This window comes from Myotis daubentonii, chromosome 10, assembly GCF_963259705.1.
Source record: "Myotis daubentonii chromosome 10, mMyoDau2.1, whole genome shotgun sequence".
In the NCBI taxonomy this organism is placed as follows: Eukaryota; Metazoa; Chordata; class Mammalia; order Chiroptera; family Vespertilionidae; genus Myotis; species Myotis daubentonii.
In genome coordinates, this window is record NC_081849.1 from 51,300,519 (window position 1) to 51,327,190 (window position 26,672).

General features: G+C 38.1%; 1 protein-coding gene across 3 annotated transcripts in view; it reads left to right on the plus strand.

Moving 5' to 3' along the window:
- Positions 1 to 25,752, plus strand: part of C1GALT1 (core 1 synthase, glycoprotein-N-acetylgalactosamine 3-beta-galactosyltransferase 1) — a 29,245-nt gene extending 3,493 nt beyond the window's left edge. For all 3 annotated transcript variants that reach the window (XM_059712390.1, XM_059712391.1, XM_059712392.1), the window contains exons 2-4: positions 9,425 to 9,661; positions 13,178 to 13,845; positions 20,551 to 25,752. In XM_059712390.1, the coding sequence (XP_059568373.1) occupies positions 9,425 to 9,661; positions 13,178 to 13,845; positions 20,551 to 20,736 (1,091 nt within the window). In that variant the 3' untranslated portion in view covers positions 20,737 to 25,752. The remainder of the gene's footprint in view (positions 1 to 9,424; positions 9,662 to 13,177; positions 13,846 to 20,550) is intronic.
- The last annotated feature ends 920 nt before the right edge of the window (positions 25,753 to 26,672 follow it).

Here is a 26,672-nt window from a genome sequence, read left to right on the forward strand (position 1 = left end):
TGAAAGTTGGAGGAACTCTGGAAAGGATCAAGAGATCTTTTCGTGTAACAAGTGTGGGAAATAAGTGCAATTTAGTTTTTCTTATATTATTTCATTCCCTATATAAACTATCTTCCTTTATTTAAGTTTTGTCACAAAAGTAATAGGTATGTACTTGATTTTAAAAAGTAAAACATTAAAAAGTTAAAATGCCAATAAATTTGTCCTTGCTGCCCATGCCACCCAGTCTTAATTCCCAGAGGTATCCCTTGTTAAATATTTTGTATTCAGTAGTTCCTCCTTATCCATGGGGGATATGGTCTAGGAACTCCAGAAGATGCCTGAAATTGTGGATAGTACCAAACCCTGTTATACATACATACTTCAGAGATATTATGAATTCAGTTCCAGATCATTGCAATAAAGCAAGTCATAATCTTTTAGTTGGTGGAGGGTTTTGCCTTTAATTTGTTTTATAAAAAACAAAAGGCAACATCTGTGAAGCACAATAAAGCAAAGTGCAATAAAATGAGGTATGCCTGTATATACTGTTTTTTCCCCCTCAGCATACATACACATATACATAATTTCTTATGGTTTCTCTTTGAAAGCAACACTACTCTTGTGCTTTGGGGCCATTATTAAGTTATAAGGATTACTTCAATATAATCACTTTCATACCAGTACTAGCTCATCTGATAACCTAACTACTAAATGCCTAACATGAGGGGGAAACATTTACAGCTTAGATGTGTACAAAGGGATGATTCATGTCCTGGGTGGGACAGAGCTGGATGGTGTGAGATTTCATCATGCTACTTAGAACAGTAGGCATTTTAAAACTTATGAATTGTTTATTCTGGAATTTTCATTTAACATTTTCGGACTACAGGTAACTGAAATAATGGAAAGTGAAACTGCAGATAAAGTGGGGGGGCTATTGTACATCATTCTAGAATTTTTTATATATACAGAAGCATTTAAAAAGCCAAATGCAATCATACTATACAAACTGTAGAGCTTTGTCTTAAAAAATAAATCTTTTATCTTACATGGGTGTTATGAGAGAAAATAAGTGAAAAGTGTAAAGTGGAGATTAATGGTTATAGAGCATGATCTCTTTGATATAAATTAAAGGATGTACATACATTTATGCTTATACAGGCATTACTTTTTTTCCATGGATACATAAGAAGCAGTAGTAGTTACCTTTGGGGAGAGCTAGGTGTAGAGATGAAAATAAAATGTTATTATTTTCTGTATAAACTAATTCCTTGTCAGTAAATAAACATTGCTGTGGCTACCAAGAACATCTTTCAGGTTATGTCCCTAAGAGAAATTTCTGGTTATGAAATGATAGGACAAGGCATATTAATTTCAAAAATTTAAAAGATATTGCCAGCCCTTGCCAGGTTGCTCAGTTGGTTGGAGCGTTGGTCCATACACCAAAAGTTTTTGGATTTGATTTCTGGTCAGGGCACATTACTAGTACATAGGTTGCTTGTTCGATCTTCAGTCGAACAAGGCAATCTTCAGGCAATGTGTCAATGTTTCTCTCACATCGATGTTTTCCTTTCTGTCCCACAACCTTTCTAAAATCAGTAAACGTATACCTCAGGTGAGTATAAAAAAAATATTGCCTAATTGCCCTTCCAAAAGACAGTAAATATTGTGAGAAAGAATGTATGAGTGCCAGTTTTCTCTCACATCTATGTCAATATTGGGTGTTACTAAATTTAAATTTTTTTTCCAGTATGACAGGTTAAAAATAGTATCTCCATTTACTTTACCTTCCTTTAATATGACTGAAATTTGAACATCCTTGACCATTGTATTTTCTTATTAGGTACATCCTTTTTTAAGTATCTGTTTTTATATTAGGTTGATCTTTTGTTTTTCTCTTTATGATACTTTTTGCTTATTTTGTTTGTTTTGCTGCACATTTTTTTTTAACATTTAATATAGAAACATACCTTTGAACCAGCAGTTTCACTGCCAGAAATTTATCCAATGAATAACCTCATACAATTTAGTCATAGCTTTTGAGTTTGGGGACGATCTCAGTTCTTTATATAAAAATATAAAAATGGGTTTTCTCCTAATTTTGTTTTTATTTTATTTTTTAAATAGTGAAATCTTAGAATCATTTGGAATTTGAAAGAGAAATTCCATCTGTGCTTTTTACTTTTTCCCATATGATTAATTCAATATATTTCTTGAATGAGCCATCTTTATTTGAAATGCTATGTGGCTTATGTATTAAATTTCCATATGTGCTTGTTTTTCTAATAGATTATTTTGATCTGATAAAAACCAACAGGGCTATCTTTGGGCTTACAAAGGTAGGTTAATTAACTTGCTATGAGAGACTAAACACCAGAGGAACTGCCAGCATTTCACTAAATAAAGAAGGGACAGGGCTAATATAGGGTTTTGAACAGTGGGTTTAGATACAATTTAAATGAATCAATATTTGATAGGTTTAAAGCACAGGGAGACTGTGTGTCAAGGAGTTAATTAACATCTGGCATAAGCTAAGAAGCCCAGTCAGAGTCCTGTTGCCTTGGAGACTACAAATTTAAGATAAATGTGGAATGTTGTGTCTGAGAAATCCTTATCTGACTGATTTGGAAATTGAGGCTGCTTCTGTTAAATTAATGATTCATCATCCATGCAAGAGTGGGATATTGTAATATCATTGATACACTTTGTGACAGTCTGGTTATAGAGAGAAAAAGTTTCTCAGTGCTATGTCTTTTAAATTAAAAATTTTTTTTTACAGATTCACGGATACATTGATATGCCTGTTTGACCTGAATATAAAATTATTTTTATTACTATACCACCATTTATTGTAGGTAATATATTTTAATATTTGGCAGGCCTAATCTACCCTCCAACCCCCAGTGTGTCCCTTTCAAGAATTTTCCAGTATACTCATGCTTATTTTTCCAAACAGCATTTAGAATAATTTCATCATTATTAGATTTTTAAAATCTTGTATTTAACTGGGTCTGGTAGGGTTAGTTCACCCCCATATCCCTTTCCAGAATTTCTCATGTTCACATGTTTATTTTTCCATACTATGTGAATACTTTATACCAAGTTGTTTAACTTTAAAAAATCTTATATTTTTGTTGGGGTGCATTACATATATAGGTTAATTTGGAGAAAATCAACATCTTTATTGTTGATTTGTTTTTCCATTATTTTTTATTATGGTAAAAGACACATAAAATTTACCATCTTAACCATTTTAAGTGTAAGTTTCAGTGGTATTAGGTACATTTATATTGTGGTGCAACTGAAATGACATACCCATCCTATCTAATAAAAGAGAAACATGGTAATTAGCCGTACGACCGCTACCCTTCCCGTTGGCTAATCAGGGCAATATGCAAATTAACTGCCAGCTAAGATGGCGGCCGGCAGCCAGGCTGCTGACACGAACAGGAGGCTTGCTTGCTTCAGTGACGGAGGACTCCAACGTTCCCTGCCTGCCGCTGCTGGGCTCTGAGCTGCTAAGAAACATTGTTACAAATATAGAAGCTAAACAAAACCCCAGAAACCTGTTTTCAGTCAGCCGGGATCGCAGACCTGGAATCGCAACAAAGTTTCAAATACAGAAAGTTAACAAAGCCAGAAACCTGCTTTCAGCTGCGACGTCTCACAGCTAAAGCCAGCTCTCAGCTCCAGTGACAGCCATAAATCCAAGAATAAAAAAAAAAAATAAGGAAAAAAGGAGCAGTTGGGAGCTTCAGTCACACACCAGCCTGAAAACGGCCCTCAGCGCCTCAGCCAGACTGGCCAGGCACCCCAGTGGGGACCCCCACCCTGAAGGGGGTGTGACCAAATGCAAACAGCCATCATTGCCTCATCCAAGCTAGCCAGGCACCCAAGCGGGACCCCCACCCTGATCCAGGACACCCTTCAGGGCAAACCAGCCAACCCCCACCCATGCACCAGGCCTCTATCCTATATAGTAAAAGGCTAATATGCTTCCCAGCACCGGGATCAGCGGAGCTGAGAGGCCTCCCGGCACCGGGATCAGCATGACGGGGGCAGCACCCAAACCCCCTGATCGCCCTGCGGCTCTGTGTGTCACAGGGGGCGAGGCCACAACCTCCCTATCCGCCCTGCTCTGTTCGTGACAGGGTGCGACGCCCCAACCCCCTGATCGACCCTGCTCTGTGTGTGATAGGGGGGAGCTCCCCAACCCCCTGATCGCCCTGCGGCTCTGTGTGTGACAGGGTGCGGCGCCCCAACCCCCTGATCGGCCCTGCTCTGTTCGTGACAGGGGAAGGTGCCCCAACCCTCTCATGGGCCCTGCTCTGTGTGTGACAGGGTAGAGCTGCAACCTCCCCATCGGCCCTGCCCTGAGTGTGACAGGGAGGAGTGCCCCAACCCCCTGATCCGCCCTGCTCTGTGCATGACGGGGGCGGTGCCCCAACTCCCCAATCGGCCCTGCTCTGAACCCGTCCAGGGGCTGCAGGACAGGCACCTAGGGATTGGGCCTGCCCTCTGCCACCCTGGAGCAGGCCTAAGCCAGCAGGTCGTTATCTCCCGAGGGGTCCCAGACTGCTAGAGGGCACAGCCCCCCCCCCCCCCCCCCGCCAGTGCACAAATTTTTGTGCACCGGGCCTCTAGTTATACAATAACTCCCTGTTGCTCTCCCCCTCCCCCCTAAGTCCCTAGCAACCTATTCTACTTTCTCTCTGCATGATTTAAAAAAATACACGTTTTTATTGATTTCAGAGAGGAAAGAAGTGGGAGAGAGAGGTAGAAACATCACTGATGAGAGGGAATCATTGATTGGAGCTCTTTCCATCAGCAGGCAGACGCCCTACCCACTGAGCCAAACCAGCTAGGCTTAAGAATTCTTTATATATTCTAAATACTAGTTCTTTGGTTAAATATGTAGTTTGCAAATATTTTCTTCCAGTTTATCTTTTTTTAAAAAAAATGTATTTTATTGATTTTTTACAGAGAGGAAGGGAGAGGTATAGAGAATTAGAAACATCGATGAGAGAGAAACATCGATCAGCTGCCTTCCTGCACACTCCCCACCTGGGATGTGCCCGCAACCAAGGTACATGCCCTTGACCGGAATCGAACCTGGGACCCTTGAGTCCGCAGGCCGACGCTTTAGCCACTGAGCCAAACCGGTTAGGGCTAGCTTGTCTTTTTAGTCTCTCAGTAGTGTCTTTTGTGGAGCACAAGTTTAATTTTAATGAAGTCCAACTTACTAATCTTTCCCTTTTTTGGATTGTGCTTTTGCTGTCAAGTCTAAGGATTCTTTGCCAAGTTCTAGATCAATATTTTCTTTTGTGGGTTTTTTCCCCCTAAAAGTTTTATAGTTGCATGTTTTATATTTAAGTCCAAGGTTCATTTGGAGTTAATTTTTGTATAAGATGTGAGATTTAGGTCAAGATTTTTTTTTTAATTTTTTAAAATTTATTTATTTACTTACTTACTTATTTTTGGCCTAGAGTTCCCAGCAACATTTATTGAAAAGTCTTATCTTTCCTCCACTCAGTTGCTTTTATACAAATATCAGTTGATATTTGACATTGTACAGTTATCAAATATCTATTTTTCAGTTGTCTATTCTGTTCTATTGGCCCATGAGCCTTGTACTCCAGTACTATATAGTCTTGATTTCAGTCACTATAAGATATCTTAAATTCACATAGACTGATTTCTCCTGCTTTATTCTTCTTTTTAAAAAAATTGTCAAGCTATTCTAGTTCATTCACCTTAACATATACGTTTTAGAATAATCTTGTCTATACAAGAAATCTTGAAAGAATTTTCATAGAAATTGAATTAAATCTGTGTATGCAGTTAGGGAGAATTGACATGTTTACTATGTTGAGTCTTCTATTTCATGAACATAGTCTGTCTCCCCAGTTTTTTTAGTTAAGTCTTGATTTCTTTAAAAAATCAGCATTATTTAATTTTTAGTCATACAGGGTATGTACATGCTTCCAATTGTTTTATGTTTTTCATAATGTTTATCTTCAAAGGGATCATTGAAAAGAGGGCAGTCATGTCAAAAATGTTTAGCTAACATTCAAAGTTTGTTTAGATTTATTTAATTTCTCTTTTTTCATAAATTCAAGTAAATCTAACTTAATATGTTAAGTATTTAAAATAGCAGGACTATTTTGTAAATATACAAATTTACAAGCCAAATTTTGTAAAACTATAGCAAAATGGTGAAGAGTTTGAACTTTTTTTTTTTTAATCTCACCCAAGGATATGTTTATTGATTTTAGAGAGAGGAAGGGAAAAAGAGAGAAACATTGATGTGAGAGAAACATTGATCAGTTGCCTCTCCTACCTGTCCCAAGTGGAATTTAAACCTATAACCTACAGATGTGCCTTGACCAGGAATTGAACTTGAAACCTTTTGGTGTACAGGATGATAGTCCAATCAATTGAGTCACCTGGCCGGGGCAAGAGTCTGAACTCCTGATTTAGATTGCTAATGTGATCCTGGAAAGGTTACTAACCTCTCTGTCTGAATTCATCTATGAAATGGGATCAGTGGTCTTTAGTTTATGGTTTAAGGCAGTGGTCGGCAAACTGCGGCTCGCGAGCCACATGTGGCTCTTTGGCTCCTTGAGTGTGGCTCTTCCACAAAATACCGACTTCTGCGCATGGGCCACAAAGTTTCAATCGCCCTGTACATGCACACCCGCACGTGGTATTTTGTGGAAGAGCCACACTGAAGGGGCCAAAGAGCCGCATGTGGCTCACGAGCCACAGTTTGCTGACCACTGGTTTAAGGTAATCCATGTAAAGCTCTTAGTACAAGAATCAAATGTTAGCTATAATTATCCCTCCTTCTATCTCTGTCTCTGTTATTCATAAAGACTAGAGGCCTGGTGCACGAAATTCGTTGCACGGGTGCGATCCCTAGGCCTGGCTGGCGATCAAAGTTTGAGCATCTGGTGTGGAAGGGCAGGTCCCAGCTGACCTCTGAGCCCTGGGCAGCACCTAGACCCCTGCACGGCCCCCTCCACCTGAGTCACGGCACCCCAGTCCCCATGTGGAAATGCAGTGAGCGCAGCCGGACACCACGGGTCGGGGCGCAGCGTGGGCCTCTGGGCCGCCGAGCGGTGCCACACCAAAGCCGGGCGGGCAGCATGCTCTCTCCCAGCTGGCCTCACAGACTGGCTCCTGCGCAAACCCACAGAGAGCCCTACCAGCCCCTGTGGTCCCAGCGGCTGCGGCCCAGCTCACCCGGAAGAGGCTGTGTGGGTGTGAGGCGAGCTCCTCATGGGCACCTGGCACCTGAGCACAGGGTCTTCCCTGGCACACGAGCCCTGGTTTTCTGGAAGAGGGTAGCAGGAGGAGTGAGAGCTCAGCACATTCTCACTGCACCTCCATCCCCATCACCCCCACCTTTAGGTAGCCAGCAAGAGGTTGCAGCCCCTGCCCGGGCACTGCAGGAGGTTGGTCCGCCACCTACTCCCAGTTCCCCGTCCCAGCCCCAATTGGGTAATCAGGGCCTGCCAGCCACTGGTTGCCATCTGCGGGCAGTGGGTTGGGGCCAGCCCCCTTCCCCCCCAACTCTCTCAGAACCTTAGAGCCCCGCACCCTGCCACTGTTACTGGTCGCCATCTGTGGGTCCTGCCTTGGCCTGGTGCTGCCAGCTCACCTGCTCCACCAGCCCACCACGGCCCCACTCTCGTCGGGGCCGATCAGGGCCAGCAGCGCCTCCAATGCTCTGTTGCCAATGCCCGCCATGTTCTGTGCCACCCCCTGGTGGTCAGTACATGTCATAGTGAGTGGTCGAACTCCTAGTCGAGGGAACAATTTGCATATTAGGCTTTTATTATATAGGACTAGAGGCCTGGTGCATGAAAATTCATGCACTGGAGGGGGGCGTCCCTCAGCCCAGCCTGCCCCCTCTCACAGTCCGGGAACTCTCAGGGGATGTTCACCTGCTGGCTTAGGCCTGCTCCCCGGGGGATTGGGCCTAAGATGGCAATCAGACATCCCTCTGGCAGCCCGGCAGCCCTCGGGGGATGTCCACTTGCCAGCAGGGAGCAGACCTAAGCTGCAGTCGGACATCCTTAGTGCTGCTGAGGAGGCAGGAGAGGCTCCCACCACCACCGCTGTGCTCGCAGCCATCAGCCTGGCTTGTGGCTGAGCAGAGCTCCCCCATGTGGGAGCGCACTTACCACCAGAGGGCAGCTCCTGCATTGAGCGTCTGCCACCTGGTGGTCAGTGTGTGTCATAGTGACCAGTTATTCCCAGTCTTTCTGCTGTTAGGGTCAGTTTGCATATTACCCTTTTACTATATAGGATAGAGGCCTGGTGTATGGGTGGGGGTCGGCTGGTTTGCCCTGAAGGGTGTCCCGGATCAGGGTTGGGGACCCTCTTGGGTGCCTGGCCAGCCTGGGTGAGGGGCTGATGGCTGTTTTCAGGCTGACCACACCCCCTTTAGGATGGGGGTCCCCACTGGGGTGCCTGGCCAGTCTGGGTGAGGGGCTGAGGGCCGTTTTCAGGCTGTCTGGCGACTGAAGCTCCCAGCCTCTCCTTTTTTTCTTTTTTTTTTATTCTGGGACTTATTTACCTTCTATAATTGAAACTTTGTTGCTGTCACTGGAGCTGAGAGCCAGCTTCTGCTCGCTCCAGCTCTGAGGCCACAGCCTGCTAAAAGCAGGTATATGGGGTTTGTTTAGCTTCTGTAATTGAAACTTTGTTGCTTTCGAAGCTCAGAGCCGGGCCACGGCAGACAGGGAACCTTGGCTTCCTCCATCACTGGAGCAAGCAAGTCTCCTGTTCACTTCGGCTGCGTGGCGGCCGGCCACCATCTTGGTTGGGTTAATTTGCATATCATGCTGATTAGCCAGTGGGAGGTGTAGTGAAGGTACAGTCAATTACCATGTTTGTCTATTATTAGATAGGATGTTATTCATCTCTAATGATATTCATCAAAAGTTATTTTTAGGATTTAGAGTGATTTCTTTCTTCATGCAGTGCTTTATTGCTTGCTTATTTTTGTTGTTGTTGTTTTTTTAAACAAAGAATAATACAAACCTTTTCCTTAAAAAATAAAGTAAAAATATAAATTTTAGTTGTCTCAGCACTTTGCATCTGAAATTTCAGTTGTTGAGCCAGGAAATCTGTATTTTTAAAATGTTCCTCAAATGATTTTGATTGAATCATATTTTCCCATACTCGTATTTACCCATGTCCCATCTCAACAATGATTATTCATTTTTTGACTTGTCCATAATGTGCTGTTTTAGCAGTAAATTCATCCTTTTATCTCCTGTGCATAGGTAAAAGTTAAATATTCTTAGATATGTTCTCTTATATGAAAGGAACTAACTTTCCAGTGTAACTAAAAGTTATCAGACTTTTTACTTTTGGTATGTATAATGCTCTATAGTTTATAATAACATCCTATTAATTTTTTTTCTTACAGACATACACTTTTGGGAAATGGCCTCTAAAACTTGGCTGAATTTTTTAATCTTCCTCTGTGGATCAGCAGTTGGATTTGTTTTATGTTCTCAGCTATTTAGTATTTTGTTGGGAGAACAGGGTGACACCCAACCTAAGATTCTTCATAATGATCCTCATGCTAGGCATTCAGATGATAATGGACAGAATCATCTAGAAGGACAGATGAACTTCAATGCAGATGCTAGCCAACATAAAGGTATGGATTACTTTATTAGGGAGTATTTTTCAGTATTAAACAGTATTTTTTAGTCTATGTAAGTATTGAAAGAATTGCAAAGAGTTATATGAATTTTGTTACATCACAGTATATCTTTTGATAAAAGTGATCTTAATTTTAGATGTTAAATGACAATTCTCGGTTTGCCTCAGAAGAAGGAAATTGCCAGACGAACTTAGGTAGTAAAATATTAATTTTGAATTTATTTTTTAGTAGAAATAGTTCAGAAACTGTAATTTGGCAAAAGGCAAAACTTTTAAGTCTAGATTTATTTCTGAAAATTTTTAGTTAGTCTGATTGTGTTATAATGGTTTATATCTGCATCTTTGTTTTTTGCTATCATCTTGTTTTGGTCTTTGTTTTTGCTTAGTTGTGTTTTCTTAGAGAAACACAAGAGGTATACATAAATTTTAATTTATAATTTTATAAATAGTTAATATCACTTATCTTTTTTTCCTTTTTAGAAGCATAAAGAACTAGGGAATTAAAAAACTAAGGGTGTTATAATGACTTCATTTTCTCCTTGCCTCATATCTCTAACTAGGCTTTCTCAATTGAGCCCTCTGTGTGCCCGTTAAATGTAGGCTTTCTCCAAGTCTCTTTGGCTCTTCTTTGCCTGTGTGATGTCATCAACCCCCATAGTTTTAATTCCCATCTCTCACTTATTGTCTTTATCTTTAAAAACAAAATTACATATATATATATTATTGATTTCAGAGAGGAAGGGAGAGGGAGAGAGACAGAAACATTCAGTGAGAGAGAATCATTGATTGGCTGCCTCCTGCTCGCCCCCCACTGGGGATCGAGCCCGCAACCTGGGCATGTGCCCTTGACCACAATCGAACTCAGGACCCTTCAGTCCGAAGGCCAACGCTTTATCTACTGAGCCAAACCGGCTAGGGCTATTATCTTTATCTTTAACCCAGTTCTAGACACTATAAAAAGGCATTAACATAATTCAAAGATCGCTGCAAAATTTGTGGTTTATTTGACAGAAAAAAATGCAACCAGCTTGAAAACAATTAGAATTCTAGTATGCAGAGGGTCCTCATTAACAGTTGTTTCTGTTATCTTTCTGGCAGTAAATTATTTCTTTCCTACCTCTCAAGTGGTGGTTGTAGGGCAAGGTATCAGATCTTGGTTGAGTTTTGTGAACTAGCAAGTACATTACAACTTATTTTATGTTGTGTGAATGTTTATATAACAGTGATTCAACTCTGAGCAGGTATGCTTATTGTAAAGCAGTTTAATCACTGTGCATTTGCTCTGTAGCATTGCTCTAAGTCTTGAAATGATCAATTGGATTGAGGCTCCTCTACTACTAGTAAGCTGTGCTAGGTTGACCTTACTGCAGGCACATATATTAGGTACCTAACTTGTCCTCCTCCAAGGCCCATAAAATGTAGGGTATGCTAAAAGTTCTGTTCCTCTCAAATTTAACATGCAAATGAACTCCTTTTCTTTACTACTTCTGAAACTTTAACTTCTGGATCCCATATTTTATATATCTTACTACCATCTGCCCAAGTCAGAAACGTCACAGTCATGGTAGATGCTTTTCTTTGCTTACCAGTCAATCACATTTGTCACTTAAATCTAGCAGTTCACTTTCTTTACCATTTTTCAGATTTCTTCTCAATCTATAGTGCTTTTCCCCTGATCAGGCCTTGAGTTATACCCATCTACCTGCACTCAACCAAACTTTACCATGCCTTTTTTCCTTTCTTTTGGTGAGCATCTACTCATTTAAAGATGTATTTTCTGCATTACCCCTGATTTTTGCTGATATTGCTTTATCCCAGCTTCTTTGTTCTAGCCAACTTCCCATTGCACTGCTCCATAGGATTTGCCAGCCACTGCTTTCTTTTCCCACAGCACATCAAACCCTTTGTACATACCTCAGAAATTATAGCATCTCTTAGTATGTGGCAAGTATTGGTTTGCAAATGTATCTTATTCATCCTGTTATCTCCTGTGCTAGTACATGCTTACTACAAAGTAATTAATGAGTGAGTAATTGAAAGAATGAGAAAAAATATCTACCAACAGTGGAGAGAAAGTTCTCTTGCTCTTAGTGAAACATATTGCAGATTCCTGCCTCCACCATCATCTTCCCTTTCCATTTAGGATTTGGTATGTCTATATAGCTAGGAAATTGGGCTCCCAAGTATAAGAACCATGAATTTTCTCTGATTGAAAATAGGGTGATTTTGCCCATTTTTAGATTGTGAATTCTTGCTATTTAGTGGGCATAAGTATATTTTCATGTCCTTTCCCAACCTTGCCTTCTATTCCCTCTCAATTAGTTACCTAGAAATTTATGTCTGTAGTTGTTACTTTTTCATAGGTGTTAGCCTTCTTAACTCACTGGTTGACCTTAACTTTAAGGATGTGCTTTCTGAGGATTATGCCTAGAGCATTGCTATACAAGTGTGGTTTTGCAAACTCATGCTGGTCCGCAACTAAATAAGTATTGAAATCACGATTAAAAGACATTTATGGTAATTTGACAATAATTTTGTCTAAATCTAACTATAACAACTTACTGGGTCTTGGATTTTATATATGATTTTTAATTTTTATTTTTCAGTATTTCATTTTTAGCATGTTTGTAAAAGTATAGATCTCAAATTATTGTATATAAAAATTGGTCCTTCACAAAGCACTGATTTAGAATCTTATAGTTGAAGTCTTCCTCTGCATATTGTTACTCAAAATGTGGTTTTGACATGACAGCCAGTGAATTGTTTGTTACTTACCTGCATCCAGATAAGGAGCTTGCACCAGGATATAAATCATTTCAGCTCACTGCTTAGGACTTTTTTAGAGGTGGAGGGAGAAGCAAAACTTCTTCAATGAAAAAATTAATATGCTGCTTTATATTCTGGCATATGCTCCTTACACATTTCTTTGCAAACCCATACTTTGAAAAACACTACTCTAGATGATCTTGGAAATACTACCTCTTCCTATTCATATGTTCTTTTTCTGACTGGTGGTTTTGCATTTTGAAATGAGATATAGTACTATTGGAAGTAATCTCAACTCTGTATTAATGCCTCTTCATGGAACTAGGGTAGTTAGGAAAACTTTTTTTTAAAAGCCACCTTAGGGTACTTATATAAATTCATAACAGTGGACTCTTGTGAGCTTCAAAATAAACTGCCACTTCAGCAGCATGTCTTTCCTGCCTTTCAGAGTTTATTCAGAGCAATGAAAAATTATTGAAAATTTGAAGTCATAGTGACAACTCTTGTTAGCTCCACTGATCTCCTGGATAAGATTGACATGAAACCAATAGATCAGAATGACAGTTCATATTAGGTTGAGTTTTGTTTTCTTTCAGGTAAATCACTAATGGTAGCTAGGTAAATAGAAACAGGGACGGGGGTAGGGTGGTTCTTTGATACTGTTTAAGAAAATGTCTTCTTCAACATAATTTATTTGGATTTCACATTATATGTAAATGAAACTTTGAAATTTTCTGTTTAATAGATGAGAACACTGACATCGCTGAAAACCTCTATCAGAAGGTTAAAATTCTTTGCTGGGTTATGACAGGACCTCAAAATCTAGAGAAAAAGGCTAAACATGTCAAAGCTACATGGGCCCAGCGCTGTAATAAAGTGTTGTTTATGAGTTCAGAAGAAAACAAAGACTTCCCTGCTGTGGGATTAGAAACCAGAGAAGGCAGAGACCAGCTATACTGGAAAACAATTAAAGCTTTTCAGTATGTTCATGATCACTATCTAGAAGATGCTGATTGGTTTATGAAAGCTGATGACGATACATATGTTATACTAGACAATTTGAGATGGCTTCTCTCAAAACACAGCCCTGAAGAACCCATTTACTTTGGGAGAAGATTTAAGCCCTATGTTAAGCAGGGCTACATGAGTGGAGGAGCAGGATATGTACTGAGCAAAGAAGCCTTGAAGAGATTTGTTGATGCGTTTAAAACAGAGAAATGTACACATAGTTCCTCCATTGAAGATTTAGCACTGGGAAGATGCATGGAAATTATAAATGTAGAAGCGGGAGATTCCAGAGACACCATTGGAAAAGAAACTTTTCATCCCTTTGTACCAGAGCACCACTTAATCAAGGGTTATCTACCTAAAACATTTTGGTACTGGAATTATAACTATTATCCTCCTGTAGAGGTAAGTTTAGAGATTTTATTACAATATAAATACTTAGGCTGACTTTTGCTTACTTTAAAAAAACCCAACTAATATGTGTATGTTTCTTTAGTAACACTGAGAACTCCTTTAGTCTTTTTATCTAGAGTGACAGTATAACACAGTAAATAACAATGTGAGTGTCAGCAATACTCAGTCATTCAACGAATATTAGTACTACTATATGCCAGGCACTGGGACTATAGCAATAAATATGGCCAAGTTCCAGTTCTCATTAACTTTATATTCTAGATGAGGAGACATACAATAAACACACAGACTAATTAAGATATAATGTGATTCTAGGTTGTGGTTAGTGTCCTGAAGAAAAAGCCATGCAAGGGGATGCAGAGTGACTCAGAGTAGAGTTGGGTTACTCTAGTTTGGGTGGTTAAGAAACAATACATCAAAAGACTCTGAGGTTCAGAAAGACCTACTTATTAGTTGAATGCTCTCCCACTTAATAGTTGAATGACCTGGTATGGACAGAATTTGTCTAACTTCCTAGCATCATTTTTCTCATTTGTAAAATGGATATAATCTACCTTTCTCATCTAGTTGTAATTACAGTGCAGTGTCTATCACACAGTAAGTACCTAATAAGTCTTAGCTCTCATTTGACACCTTAATTTATAAATTCTTGAGAATTTTAAATTACATTATTTTATTAAATTTTTCAGATGTACAAATATATGAGAAAAGTATAATGTCTTGTACCAACAAACCAGGTTTACCAAATATTAATCTTTTGCTATATTTGCTTCAGATTTTTTTAAAAGAAAAAGGTTATAGATATAGTTGAGGCCTGTGTATCCTCCCAAATCCATTTCTCCTACTTCCTTCTTCAAATAATATCATGAATTTAATATTTATCATTGCCAGACTTGTTTTCATATTTTTCCTACATGTTTATGTGTCCATAAATAATATATAGTATTATTTTACAGATTTTTAAATAAATGGAATTATATCATATAGTAAAACTTATCAACATTAATCTATGTATCTGCTTCACTAATTTAGACTTCTGTGTAATAATCTAATATATGAATGTACTGTAATTTATCCATTCTCCTGCATGTGAACATTTAATAGACTGTTGCTGGGTTTTCACTATTATGACCAATTACAGCAGTGAGTGACTGAAAGAGTCCAGGCATCACAAAACCCAGCTTTTATACTCAGTTCTGTTATCTATCCTATATAATAAAAGCCTAATATGCTAAGTGCCTGGTCACTGGTCGGCCGTTCAATCAGAGCATAATATGCTAATCATATGCTAAGGCCGCTCAACTGCTCGCTATGACGTGCACTGACCACCAGGTAACAGACAGTTGACGGAATCAACCAGTCACTATGACATGCATGGACCACCAGGGGCAGATGCTCCGACTGGTAGGTTAGCTTGCTGCGGGGGTCCGGTCAATCGGGACTGAACAAGATGGGCCAGACACACCCTGGAGCCCTCCTGCGGTCCCTCTCCGGCCCTGATCATGCACCGGTGGCCTGCGCCCTCTCGCAGTCTGGGACCTCTTGGGGGATGTCTGAGAGCCGGTTTTGGCCCAATCCCGCAGGTCAGACCGAGGGACTCCACTGGTGCACGAATTTGTGCATCAGGCCTCTGGTCTATGTATATAAAAGCCTAAGCAACTGGATGACCGGACAACCAGCCCATAGCTATGATGTGCACTGACCACCAGGGGTACAGATACTCAACGCAGGAGCTGCCTCCTGGTGGTCAGTGCACCCCACAGTGGGAGCACTGCTTAGCTGACCAATGGGCACCAGACGCCAGGCTCACAGATGGTGAACATAGCTGCAGCAGCGCGAACCTCTCCTGCCTCTGCAGCAGTGCCACCGAGTGGCAGCAGGCTCAGCAGGGCCAGGATGAGTGGGAGCAGCACCCCAGCCGCCTGCTGCTTCGCACACTTTTACATCCCTCAGGGCCGAAACCAGTAGTCCGACATCCCCCAAGGGGTCCCAGATTGTGAGAGGACGCAGGCCAGGCCTCTAGTTAATTGATAATGCCTCTAGGCAAGTTACTAGAATCCTGTGCCTTCTTTTCTCTGGCCCTATGATAAAAATAAGATACGTCATGCCATCATTCTCTTCACAGACTAGAACTTTTCTTTTAATCCTCGCCTGAGGATATTTTTTTCATTGATTTTTAGAGAGAGGGAAAAACAGAACTATCAGTGTGAGAGACACATTGATTGGTTGCCTATTGCATGAACCTTGACCAGGGCCTGGGCCCAGAAGGAGCCTGCAACTGAGGTATATGACCTTGACTGGAATCAAACCCAGGACCCTTCAGTCCACAAGAAAGGCCAGCACTTTCAAATCATCACCAAAATAGTAGTTCTTGACAGGGGGCTTTTTTGTTTGTTTTCCATCCAGAGCAACCTGAAGTTTAGGTATCCTAACCAGTAATCAAACCTGCAACCTTTTGGTGTACAGAGCGATGCTCCAGCCGAGCCACCTGGCCAGGGCTTATAGTGCACCTTTTATTTAAATTGTAGTCATTTTTAAAATGGATGGCAAAAACTAGTTTTTTATGTAAAAATTTATTCAGTTATATTGAAAACTATAAAATAGATTTGGGAGTGCCAGTACTGACCCAGACTTCCAATGTTGCCTCTTCTCTCTTAGATTCTATATAAACCCAATGTGAAATCAAACTTCTAGTACTCATCCATTATTTATTACTTTTCCTCCCTGATTTACTATTTTAAAGCCATCCTAAATATCATACATACATTCTCTTTAGTAATCACTAAAAATACAGTGTAGAAAAATTTTATATAGCAAGTGAGAGTGTAAAATATTCTAGTTGATCGGAGTTTATGGTCTTAAGTTGGTTGTTCAGAACTTTACTTTTCATACAGTTCCCTTCTCATTCCACCTTCTTAATTCCCTACAAGTGAGTCTGTTCTCTAGAAATAGACTTGTCACCAGAGAATTTTCAGTCATAATACAGTGGATTTAAAATAGATGTGTGTGTATATTTATATTTATATGTAAATACACACACACACACAAAAGGGGTAGGCAAAAATAGGTTTACAGTTTAGAGTATCTGAAACAGTTTATCCTTGTATTATTTTATTTTTCCACTAGAGGCCTGGTGCACAAAAATTTGTGCACTCGGGGGAGGGGGGAGTCCCTCAGCCCGGCCTGTGCCCTCTCGAAGTCTGGGGCCCCTTGGGGGATGTTCACCTGCTGGCTTAGGCCCACGCCCCGGGGGGATCGGGCCTAAGCTGGCAGTCAGACATCCCTCTGGCAGCCCGGCAGCCCTTGGGGGATGTCCACTTGCCAGGGGGCAGCAGGCCTAAGCTGCAGTCGGACATCCTTAGTGCTGCTGAGGAGGCAGGAGAGGCTCCCGCCACCACCGCTGTGCTGGCAGCCGCCAGCCTGGCTTGTGGCTGAGCAGAGCTGCCCCTGTGGGAGCGCGCACTGACCACCAGAAGGCAGCTCCTGCATTGAGCGTCTGCCCCCTGGTGGTCAGTATGTGTCATAGTGACCAGTCATTCCCAGTCTTTCTGCTGTTAGGGTCAATTTGCACATTACCCTTTTATTATGTAGGATAGAGGCCTGGTGCATGGGTGGGGGTCAGCTGGTTTGCCCTGAAGGGTGTCCCAGATCAGGGTGGGGGTCCCGCTGGGGTGCCTGGCCAGCCTGGGTGAGGGGCTGATGGCTGTTTGCAGGCTGGCCAAGCCCCCCAGCGGGGACCCTCACCCCATGGGGGTGTGGCCAGCCTGGGTGAGGGGCTGAGGGTCATTTTCAGGCTGCCCACAGCCCCTTCAGGGTGGAGAAGTCCTGCTGGGGTGCCTGGCCAGCCTGGGTGAGGGGCTGATGGTCGTTTTCAGGCTGGCCAAGCCCCCCAGCGACCCAAGCTCCCAGCCTCTCCTTTTTTCTTTCTTTTTTCCCCCTGGGATTTATTTATCTTCTATAATTGAAACTTTGTAGCCTTGAGCAGAGCCAAGGGCTGGCCAGAGCAGGTGGGAAGCTTGGCTTCCTCCATCGCTGGGGGCAACCCAAGCCTCCTGCTGGCTCCAGCTCTGTGGCCACTGCCATCTTAGTTGGGTTAATTTGCATACTTGCTCTTGATTGGCTTGTGGGTGTGGCTTGAGCATAGCAGAGGGATGGTTAATTTGCATGTTTCTCTTTTATTATATAGGCTATGAACAACTGTAAACCTACTTTTGCATATATATATATATTTCCTACATAGGAAATTGCCTCTTTCATAGGTCAGAAATGATTAAATATGACTTATTCTATTATTTTGTCAGTTTTATTTACATTAATTAATTCATCTGAAACTTACTAGCATATGATGAGGTAGAGAGCTCCTGATTTTTTAAAAAATTGTTAACTAATTATTTCAATACCATTTTTTCATTACTGATTTAAAATACCTCCTTTATCATACACTATGGTATAGTGTAAGATCAGTGTCTGAATTTCAAGTTCTGTTCCATTGTTCTATTTGGTTTGGCTCAGCACCATATGTTTATAACCTTGTAGCTTTACAAAATATTTAAGTTATTAATCTAAGACTGTTCTGGCAACTCTTAATGTTTTTTTCCTTGAGTATAAATTTATTAATTTAAGGACAGTGGACATAATTGCCCAGGATTTTTTAGTTTGCCTTTTAGGTCCCCTAGTGAAGTTTTATAGTTTTCTTCAGAATTTTATTCCTTCTTAAGTATTTCCCTAGGTATCTAATATTTTTGTTACTATTCTACTTAGACGCTTCCTTAAAACTTCTTAGCCTATATATATGAAAGCTTTTGGTTTTTTAAAGCATCTTTAAAATCTGGCTCTGTTCTTAGATTCCTTATTTTGGATGATTTTTCACTTGACTCTTGAGTTTTTTAAATAACCATAATAATATGCAAAGAACTTTTTTATTTTTAATAATTATGGATGTTTTATTATATTTTGTTGCTTATAGTGCTTTATAATAACAGTATCCTGACCATCCATTAAAAAGCAATAATACAATAGAGTGTAACATAATTAATGCAGTAAATCTTGTAAAAATATTATTACAATATTTCAGAGTCAAATAAAATTGCTTCCATAGAGGATCAGCAATTTAAAACTAACTACTATTGTTCTGGTTTTTTAGTTCAGTATGTACTGGCCAGCATATAGCCACTAACATTAAACCATTGAGCGCTTGAAATGTGACAAGTCCACATTGAGATGTGCTTTAATTATAAAATTAATAACTGATTTCAAGGTATTAGCACAACTGAAAAGAATGATTTCATTAGCAATTTAAAAAATATTACAAAATATTTTTAAAAATAATATGGATTTATTCAGTAAGATTAAATTACATTAAATTAATTTCACCTACTTTTACTTTTTAAATGTGGCTATTAGAAAATATTAAACTACAGTATGTGGTTCATATATACTTATTGTACAGAGGTAATCACAAGTTGACTTACAGTTTACTTTTCATATTTGTTTCTATTATGTTCCCTCAAGCTTTAAAAAGTAGGCACCAGATAATATTTCAGTGCCTTCATAGTTGTCCAAGATTTCACAGTATTTCAAAGGAAAAGTTGAGAATCAGGCCAGAGAAAATACAATGAATAATTTCTTGATAATTTTTAAGCATTGTAAGCTGCATACTTCCAAACATAAATTATTAAATGTTCAATTTAGTAGGTCAATATGAATCTTCTGTGCTAACTTACCAGACTGTCTTTCTCCTTGGGTCCTTGCAAAGACATTAGATAGGATCCCAATTTTGTTGGAGTCACCAGAAACATTCTCCAGATACAAGTTCTGATCCCCAAGTGACCTGTGATTGTTTAATTCTATGACCAGGTGTTTTTTTTTTTCCAGTTTTCTATATTTTTATGTGTTTTCATTCTTGTTTGTTGTATTTTTATTTTGTTTTGTTTTAAACTTGTTCTCATACCAACTGTATTAGGAATGTATGAGAATTACGTAAGTGTGAATGAAGGTTTAAACTCTGACTTACTGAGGGCCACCTGAATGTGATTGTTCTATCAATAATAGCTGACATTTATTGAGCATATATTATAGGCAAAGCATAGTCCTAAGCATTTCATGCACATTATCTCCTTTAACCATCTTTTGCAGATGGGGAAATTGATGCTTATAAAGATTTAATAACTTGCCAATGTCATACACCAGTAGGCAAAATTTGGATTCAAACCTAGGTTTGACTCAAAACTTCCTCTCCTACTATTTGGGTTAATGTGTAGATGAAGTATTAGATTGCAGACACATAATAGGCAAGGCTTTCTAGTTACTGAATGTTCTGAAGGCACCTTTCTGGAGCTCAGCCAAACGAAAATTGATAGTGAGAAAATTATGAAGAGAAAGCAAAACTTGAAGAAATAGAGCTTTATCCTTTGTATTGAAAAAAGTCTCAGGATTTTTTTTCTGCTGAAACACTATAGAGTAAGAGAATATTATTTCAATTTGAAATGCTTTAGCAATTTCATATTTGGTTTTAAATCATTAGGAACTTTAAAAAATCCTTTCTTCCAGGTCTAATAAATTAGATGCCTCTTTAAACCTTGCCAGCTTTAATTACTGGATTCTGTTAAAATTAGTGTTTCCTTTATCACTTTGTGCGTACTGTATTTTAACAATGTGCTACTTATTTAATAATGTCTGTTTCCTTTACTTTTTTAGGGTCCTGGTTGCTGTTCTGATCTTGCAGTTTCTTTTCACTATGTTGATCCTACAACCATGTATGAGTTAGAATACCTCGTTTATCATCTTCGTCCATATGGGTATTTATACAGATATCAACCTGCCTTACCTGAAAATATACGGAAGGAAATAAGTCAAGCATACAAAAATGAAGATCCAAAGTAAAATTTGGGAAACCTTGAAAGAAAAGCATAAATGAACAGAGGTAAAATGTCTAACATTGCACTGAAGAAGAACTTCTGCATTTCTGATGTAGAACACTGGAAGCCCAGTGAAGAATTCTAAACGAACATTCCGTATTAGAAATCTTTCATATGAATGCCTATAAACTGAAGCTTTAATAAGCTGTGAAGTCTGTTAAAATGTGTTTTGATACAGTAATATATATATATGAAAAACTTGTGTTTTTATAATGTTGGTAAGGCGGAGGGGCTAAAAAGATTTTGTTGCCTGTTTCTGACCACATGTATTATTTTCACTGGGAAGTTAAAACAGTTGCTAAAACTACACTGTACCATATTAATAACACACACATGATGCTAAACAGATCTGCCTTAAAATTTTAGAAGGAAGTATTGTTGTTCAGTGTTGTTTATAAACTCAAGACATGAATTTATATTCACAGTATGGTATAAATGAACCCCTCCTATCCCAATACATACCTGTGTATAGTTTGGGCTAATCTAAATTTTGCTGTGACTATTTAAAATTGGCAATATTTCAGAAGAAGAAGGTAGAATAAGAATGGCACTCATCCTAATGCGCATTAATAAAACCACATTTTGAAATGATCATGGACCTTGATTATAATATATATATATACTTGGTTCTAATTAATAGTTAACCGTATAGGCATACCTCGTTTTATTGCTTTATGTGCTTCACAGATGTTGCGCCTTTTACAAGGCAAGAAAAAATTTTCTCTCAAGAAAAAAAAAAGATAACGACTCGCTTTATTGCGACACTTTATCGTGGTGGTCTGGAACTGAAACCGCAATATATCTAAGGTACTATGCTGAGTCGCCATTGTCTCTTCTAAATATGTTTAACCATTCTTGGATACCATTTTCAACTATTAATATTTACTCAAAGCTTTAAAGCATTTGATTAAATATTTTGTTCCCATATTTACCCATTGTTAATTATGGGTAACTAATAAATAGTAACTTTAATGCTGCTTGGGGAATGTTTTTTGATATCACTGCCACTCAGGAATTACTAAGCTACACTTTTAATTGATCATTTAAAACTCTTTCCAACTACATAATTATAGTTTTTTTCATTCTTATCCTGTTGAGAGATAAGAACTTGTTTTGTGCCTTTCATAACTTCTTTAAAGCCGTTTTAAAATTCATTTTTAGGATCTAAGGTGGTTATTAATTACACTGGCAAAATAATTTGAATGCAAGATTTTGACCAGAATTAATTAAAAACATTAGAAAATGCACAATGCTTAAACAAGCTGAAATATGTCAGGTATTAAAAGACAAAATACTTATTTTATGAATCAATATCTAAATTTGATGCTGATTTATGTACAGGGTGGGGCAAAAGTAGGTATACAGGTGTTCATATAGAAAATAATACAATAATTAATAAATAATACAAGAATAAATGCTATTTTGTCCCATCCTCTATTTGGGGATGATTGTATTGCCGATAGATAATTCCAGTTGAGCAGAATACCCATTTAAGACTGTCATCAAAAACACATTCATGAATATTTTGTTCTTATTTTAGTGACCCTCTATTTAAAGAGTTTCTGGAAGGGAAAAAAAAATTGGTTTTTGTTATCTTTAGCATATTACCTGAGTGTATCATAACAATATTTTACAGACTTTCTGTAAGATTATCGTAAATGGTACAACTGATTTATATTTCTCTTATGTTTATCATGCTAATTTCACATGGCTGTCACACCATTGACTCTGCTGTTTAGCTAAATAGTTTATATTTATTGTGCCAAAACATGTCAAAACTATGACCTCTTTAGATGGTATATTTGAGAGAATGTTCATCTTAGTGGCCAATTATGGATACTATGTCTATGTAGTGAAAACTCACACCAATTTTTACCTATTAAATTGTTTTTTATTGTTTTCATGATGGTCATCTGCCAAAATTTTAAGGCATTCACTCTGTTCTTGAACAGCTCTTCACTTTGGTGTGGATATGAATTTATCTGAGTCCATATTTGCTACTTTTCTGTACTAGAAGTATAGTTTATTATAAACATCCAAAAACCTTAAAATTTACTCAAAGGAAATGAACATTGTGATAAATCCTGGGGTCCTGAGTTAGACTACCTGGGTTTAAATTCTTGCTTCATCACTTACTAGTTTTGTAACCTTGAGCAATTTCCTTAATCTCTCTGTGCCTCAATTTCCTCATCTGTAAATTAGGGACAATAACACTACCTACCTCACAGGAATTTTATGAGGATTAAATGAGTGAATATATGTATGGCTTTTAGAATACTGTCTGGCCCAGAGTATGAAGCAATAAATATAAGGTTTTAGTCTGTTAACTTGGAGTGTAAATATTTGTTTCAAATGAATGAAAAATTGCTTTAATCAAATCAGATATTGAAGGAAATATTTTATTCATTTCTTTTAATAGCTAGTTTTTATCTGATGCATATTATATCAATTACTGTGCTTAGATACTCTTTGTACATTAGTGTTAATCCTCACAAATTGGATGCTATTCCCATATTATGGATGTGAAAACTGAGGCTCAGAGTTAAAGTACATTTTCCACTGTCACAAAGCTAATAAGTAATAGCTGGGATTTCTACTCAAAGCCTATGTGTTCTTTGTACCATATCAGCCCAGAGGCTAGTCATTTAGCATTTTTTCCATTTTTACTTACTGACATGTGATACATTGGCCAATAATAGTAAAATTAACCAACTTGTCTTGATGCTTCTCAGATTGTGGTTTTTATATTCTTACCTGGGAGCTTGTTAAAACACCCGTTTCAAGACCCCAAGCCCAGAAATTCTGAATCTAGCATGGGGCCCAGGACTATTTTTCATTCTTACTAGATACCCTTAGACTGTGGTTCTTAAAGTGTGGTCTAAATCTACAATGTATCAGTATCATTTGGGAAATTGTTGGAAATGCCATCTCCTGGACCTTGCTCATACCTACTGGAGGCTAGAGTTATGTTTAACCAAGCCCTCCGGGTGAGGCTTATTCATCCCAGTTTGAGAACCTAATAAGCTCTATGTGATTCTGATGCAGGTGATCCTTGGGACATACTAAGGATTGACTGCAGTGCAAGTAAAGTATCTTTCAAAGATTTAGATAAGGCATTTTTAAAGTAAGTGTAGTCCAATATTACACTATATTAAATGTAAAAGACTTTAAAGCTGATTTAAAGGGTCAGTGGATCATTTATTTTGGCAAAATTCTTTAGTTTCTTCAGAGTGACTAACATCAGGACCTACACAGTAAAATCTATAATTCTTTGAGTTTAGGAATTTCACATTAGTGCAGGAAGGATTCATTAAGTAGTACTAATTCATTAAAAACATCCTAAATGAGTGTCATCCCAAATGCCCACTGTTGTTAATAAAAATGTTTAAATAGAGATAGCAAAATACTTTACAATATTCATAATGGGTTGGGGTTTTTTTTGCTAATTTTGACACTATCAAAATTTCATTACTTTTAAGAATCAGTTGACTGTCCTACATGACCTTAAAAATGATAAAAGTACATAAAAACAGATTTCATGATAATACTGACTTATATTTTAAATTAAGATCTCTGTCATTTGGATAAATGATTTTAATGTGGCCTCTCCATAACAGTATGCTTATATTTTCAATTGGGAAGTTCATAGATGATGCGAAGCAGATTGTTGTCCCAGAGTTAAATTAATTGTTTTTAGATACCTTAAATTTCAGAGGAGCATTTGTTACTATAAGAAGATTAGAAAATAAGTCACTGACCAGTTTTGAATATTTTTTGAAATATGGTTATTGGATTTGGGCATTTAATTTGCTAACTGATTATTTTCATAATTGTTTTTGAGTGTTAATTTTTCACTTCCTTGAGCCTCTCAAACTGCAGTGTCCCCAAAAAATGTATACACACTTTTTTGGAATTAGTAATTATTACATTTTTGGGGGGACATCCTATATATTACCAGCTTGAAGATTGAAAATCCCTCACTTGATTGATTCGATAAAATCTGTCCTTTTATTCTCCATTTAAATTTTCAGTTTAGAGTATTATGTCTTTGACAGTTTCTGCTTCTTTGTATTGATTGCCCTTTCTTTATTTTCTAAAACTATTCTCCATTTTCTAACTACTCTTCCTCCCACCCCGCCAACTACTCTTAATATTGCCTTCACAAGGTTAATTAGCTGTTATTAGTGATTAGAATTTGCATTGCTTATTGATAATTTATACCTATTAACTTTAAGTTTCCCTATGAGTTTAGAAGTAAAAATCTGTCTAAGAATAATGTCTGCTGGCTCTCAGAATATTGCCCTACTTAAAAGTCTACAATTTTAAACTAATTCTAGATATATAATTATTAAATGAAGTAAAGTTATTTATATTCCACCTCACCCCTTTCTCAAAACAAACCAAAAAACTCATTTGCCTGATTTCTCTACTTTATAGTAGGCCTGACAGAAACATACTTAATAAATCTGGGGGATAACCTGTGGTTTAATTTATGCTAAATGTAACTTTTCTTTAAAATTACTTATGTTTATATAATTACTTATGTTGAAATAGAAATTTTAATACAGATTAGACTAAGAAATTTTACCGATTCTCTATAGAGAAACCAACCTAAAACTAGTGTTCTATTTCAACTTCTTTACCTCTCTAGTTTTCAGTTTATATCAGTTCAGTTTAAATAACTTTGCAGGGTCCTGCAAATTAATAATTCATATAAGGTATGTTATTAGAGGGAAACTAATCTTACTGCTAAGCAGTGTGCTATATTACACAGTGAATGTTTGTGTTTTGGAATTTAAAAACAATGTAAGGTAATAGTGTCATGAATGGTTTAACAATGTCTGGTGACTTGCTTATTTTAAGTGATCACCGATAAGTCAGAGAAATGTATTTTTAAATATGTTTTTTAAAGTGCCTTCTGAACATTTTTAAATAATGGATTTAAACAATTGAGTAAAATAAATTACCATGTTTAAAGCTGTTTCATCTGATTATTTTTAACTTATGTAAAAGTTGCAGGAGAAACTCGTCCTCTGGGTAATTTGGGAGTTATTTTATAGAAAATATTAATTTAAATTGTGATAGGGATCCTGGGATGCGAAGGCCAACTCTCTGATCACTGGGCCAGGGCTGAATGAGACATTTTACATATGGCAAAAGGCATATGAAGTTCTTTGCTCCTACTATGTAAAAACATCTTTCCACCTTTGCTTATTCTATGTATGTGAAGGCTCCCTGAAATGTAATCTATAGTCCAAAAACTTGTGTTTTGAGGAACATTTCATCCAGAGCTCAGGTCTATTGATTTAAGTCAGTCTGGGACTTTTAAAATAGGAATAAAAATTGACGTGCCTCTTCCTAAGCAAATGATTACAAATGTTCATAAGGCCCTTGAGTCTAGCCTATCTGCTTCCATTTTCAGTAACCTGCTACCCTATATGTTCGTTATTAGTGCATATGTGCATATGTGTACATTTGGATTAAACAGCTTTAGAAAAGCTAAGTAGTTTCCCAGTTAGTTATATTTAGTTGTGTCACTAATTGATAAGTCATTAGAGAAGGGGTTTATTTATCTAAACATGCAGATTTACCACCTATTTCAAGTTTTCCTAAGGTATAGTCCAGCGATACGAGATTATTACTGAGTTTATCTTCTTGCTAAACATATTTTCTATCTCAAACATATTTTACATCAGATTTTATAACACGGACAATATAGATTATCCAAATAGAAATTGCTTTAGTGTTTAAGACTGAATGAACATTTAACAACTACCGTTAAGTTCAGCGACATTGACACTCTCCAAATAAATCTGTCACTATTAATAACACATGGAAGTAAACTTCGTTTTGCTGTGAGTTTGACTTGTTACTAATAAATGAATTTAGTATTGCTGCCTA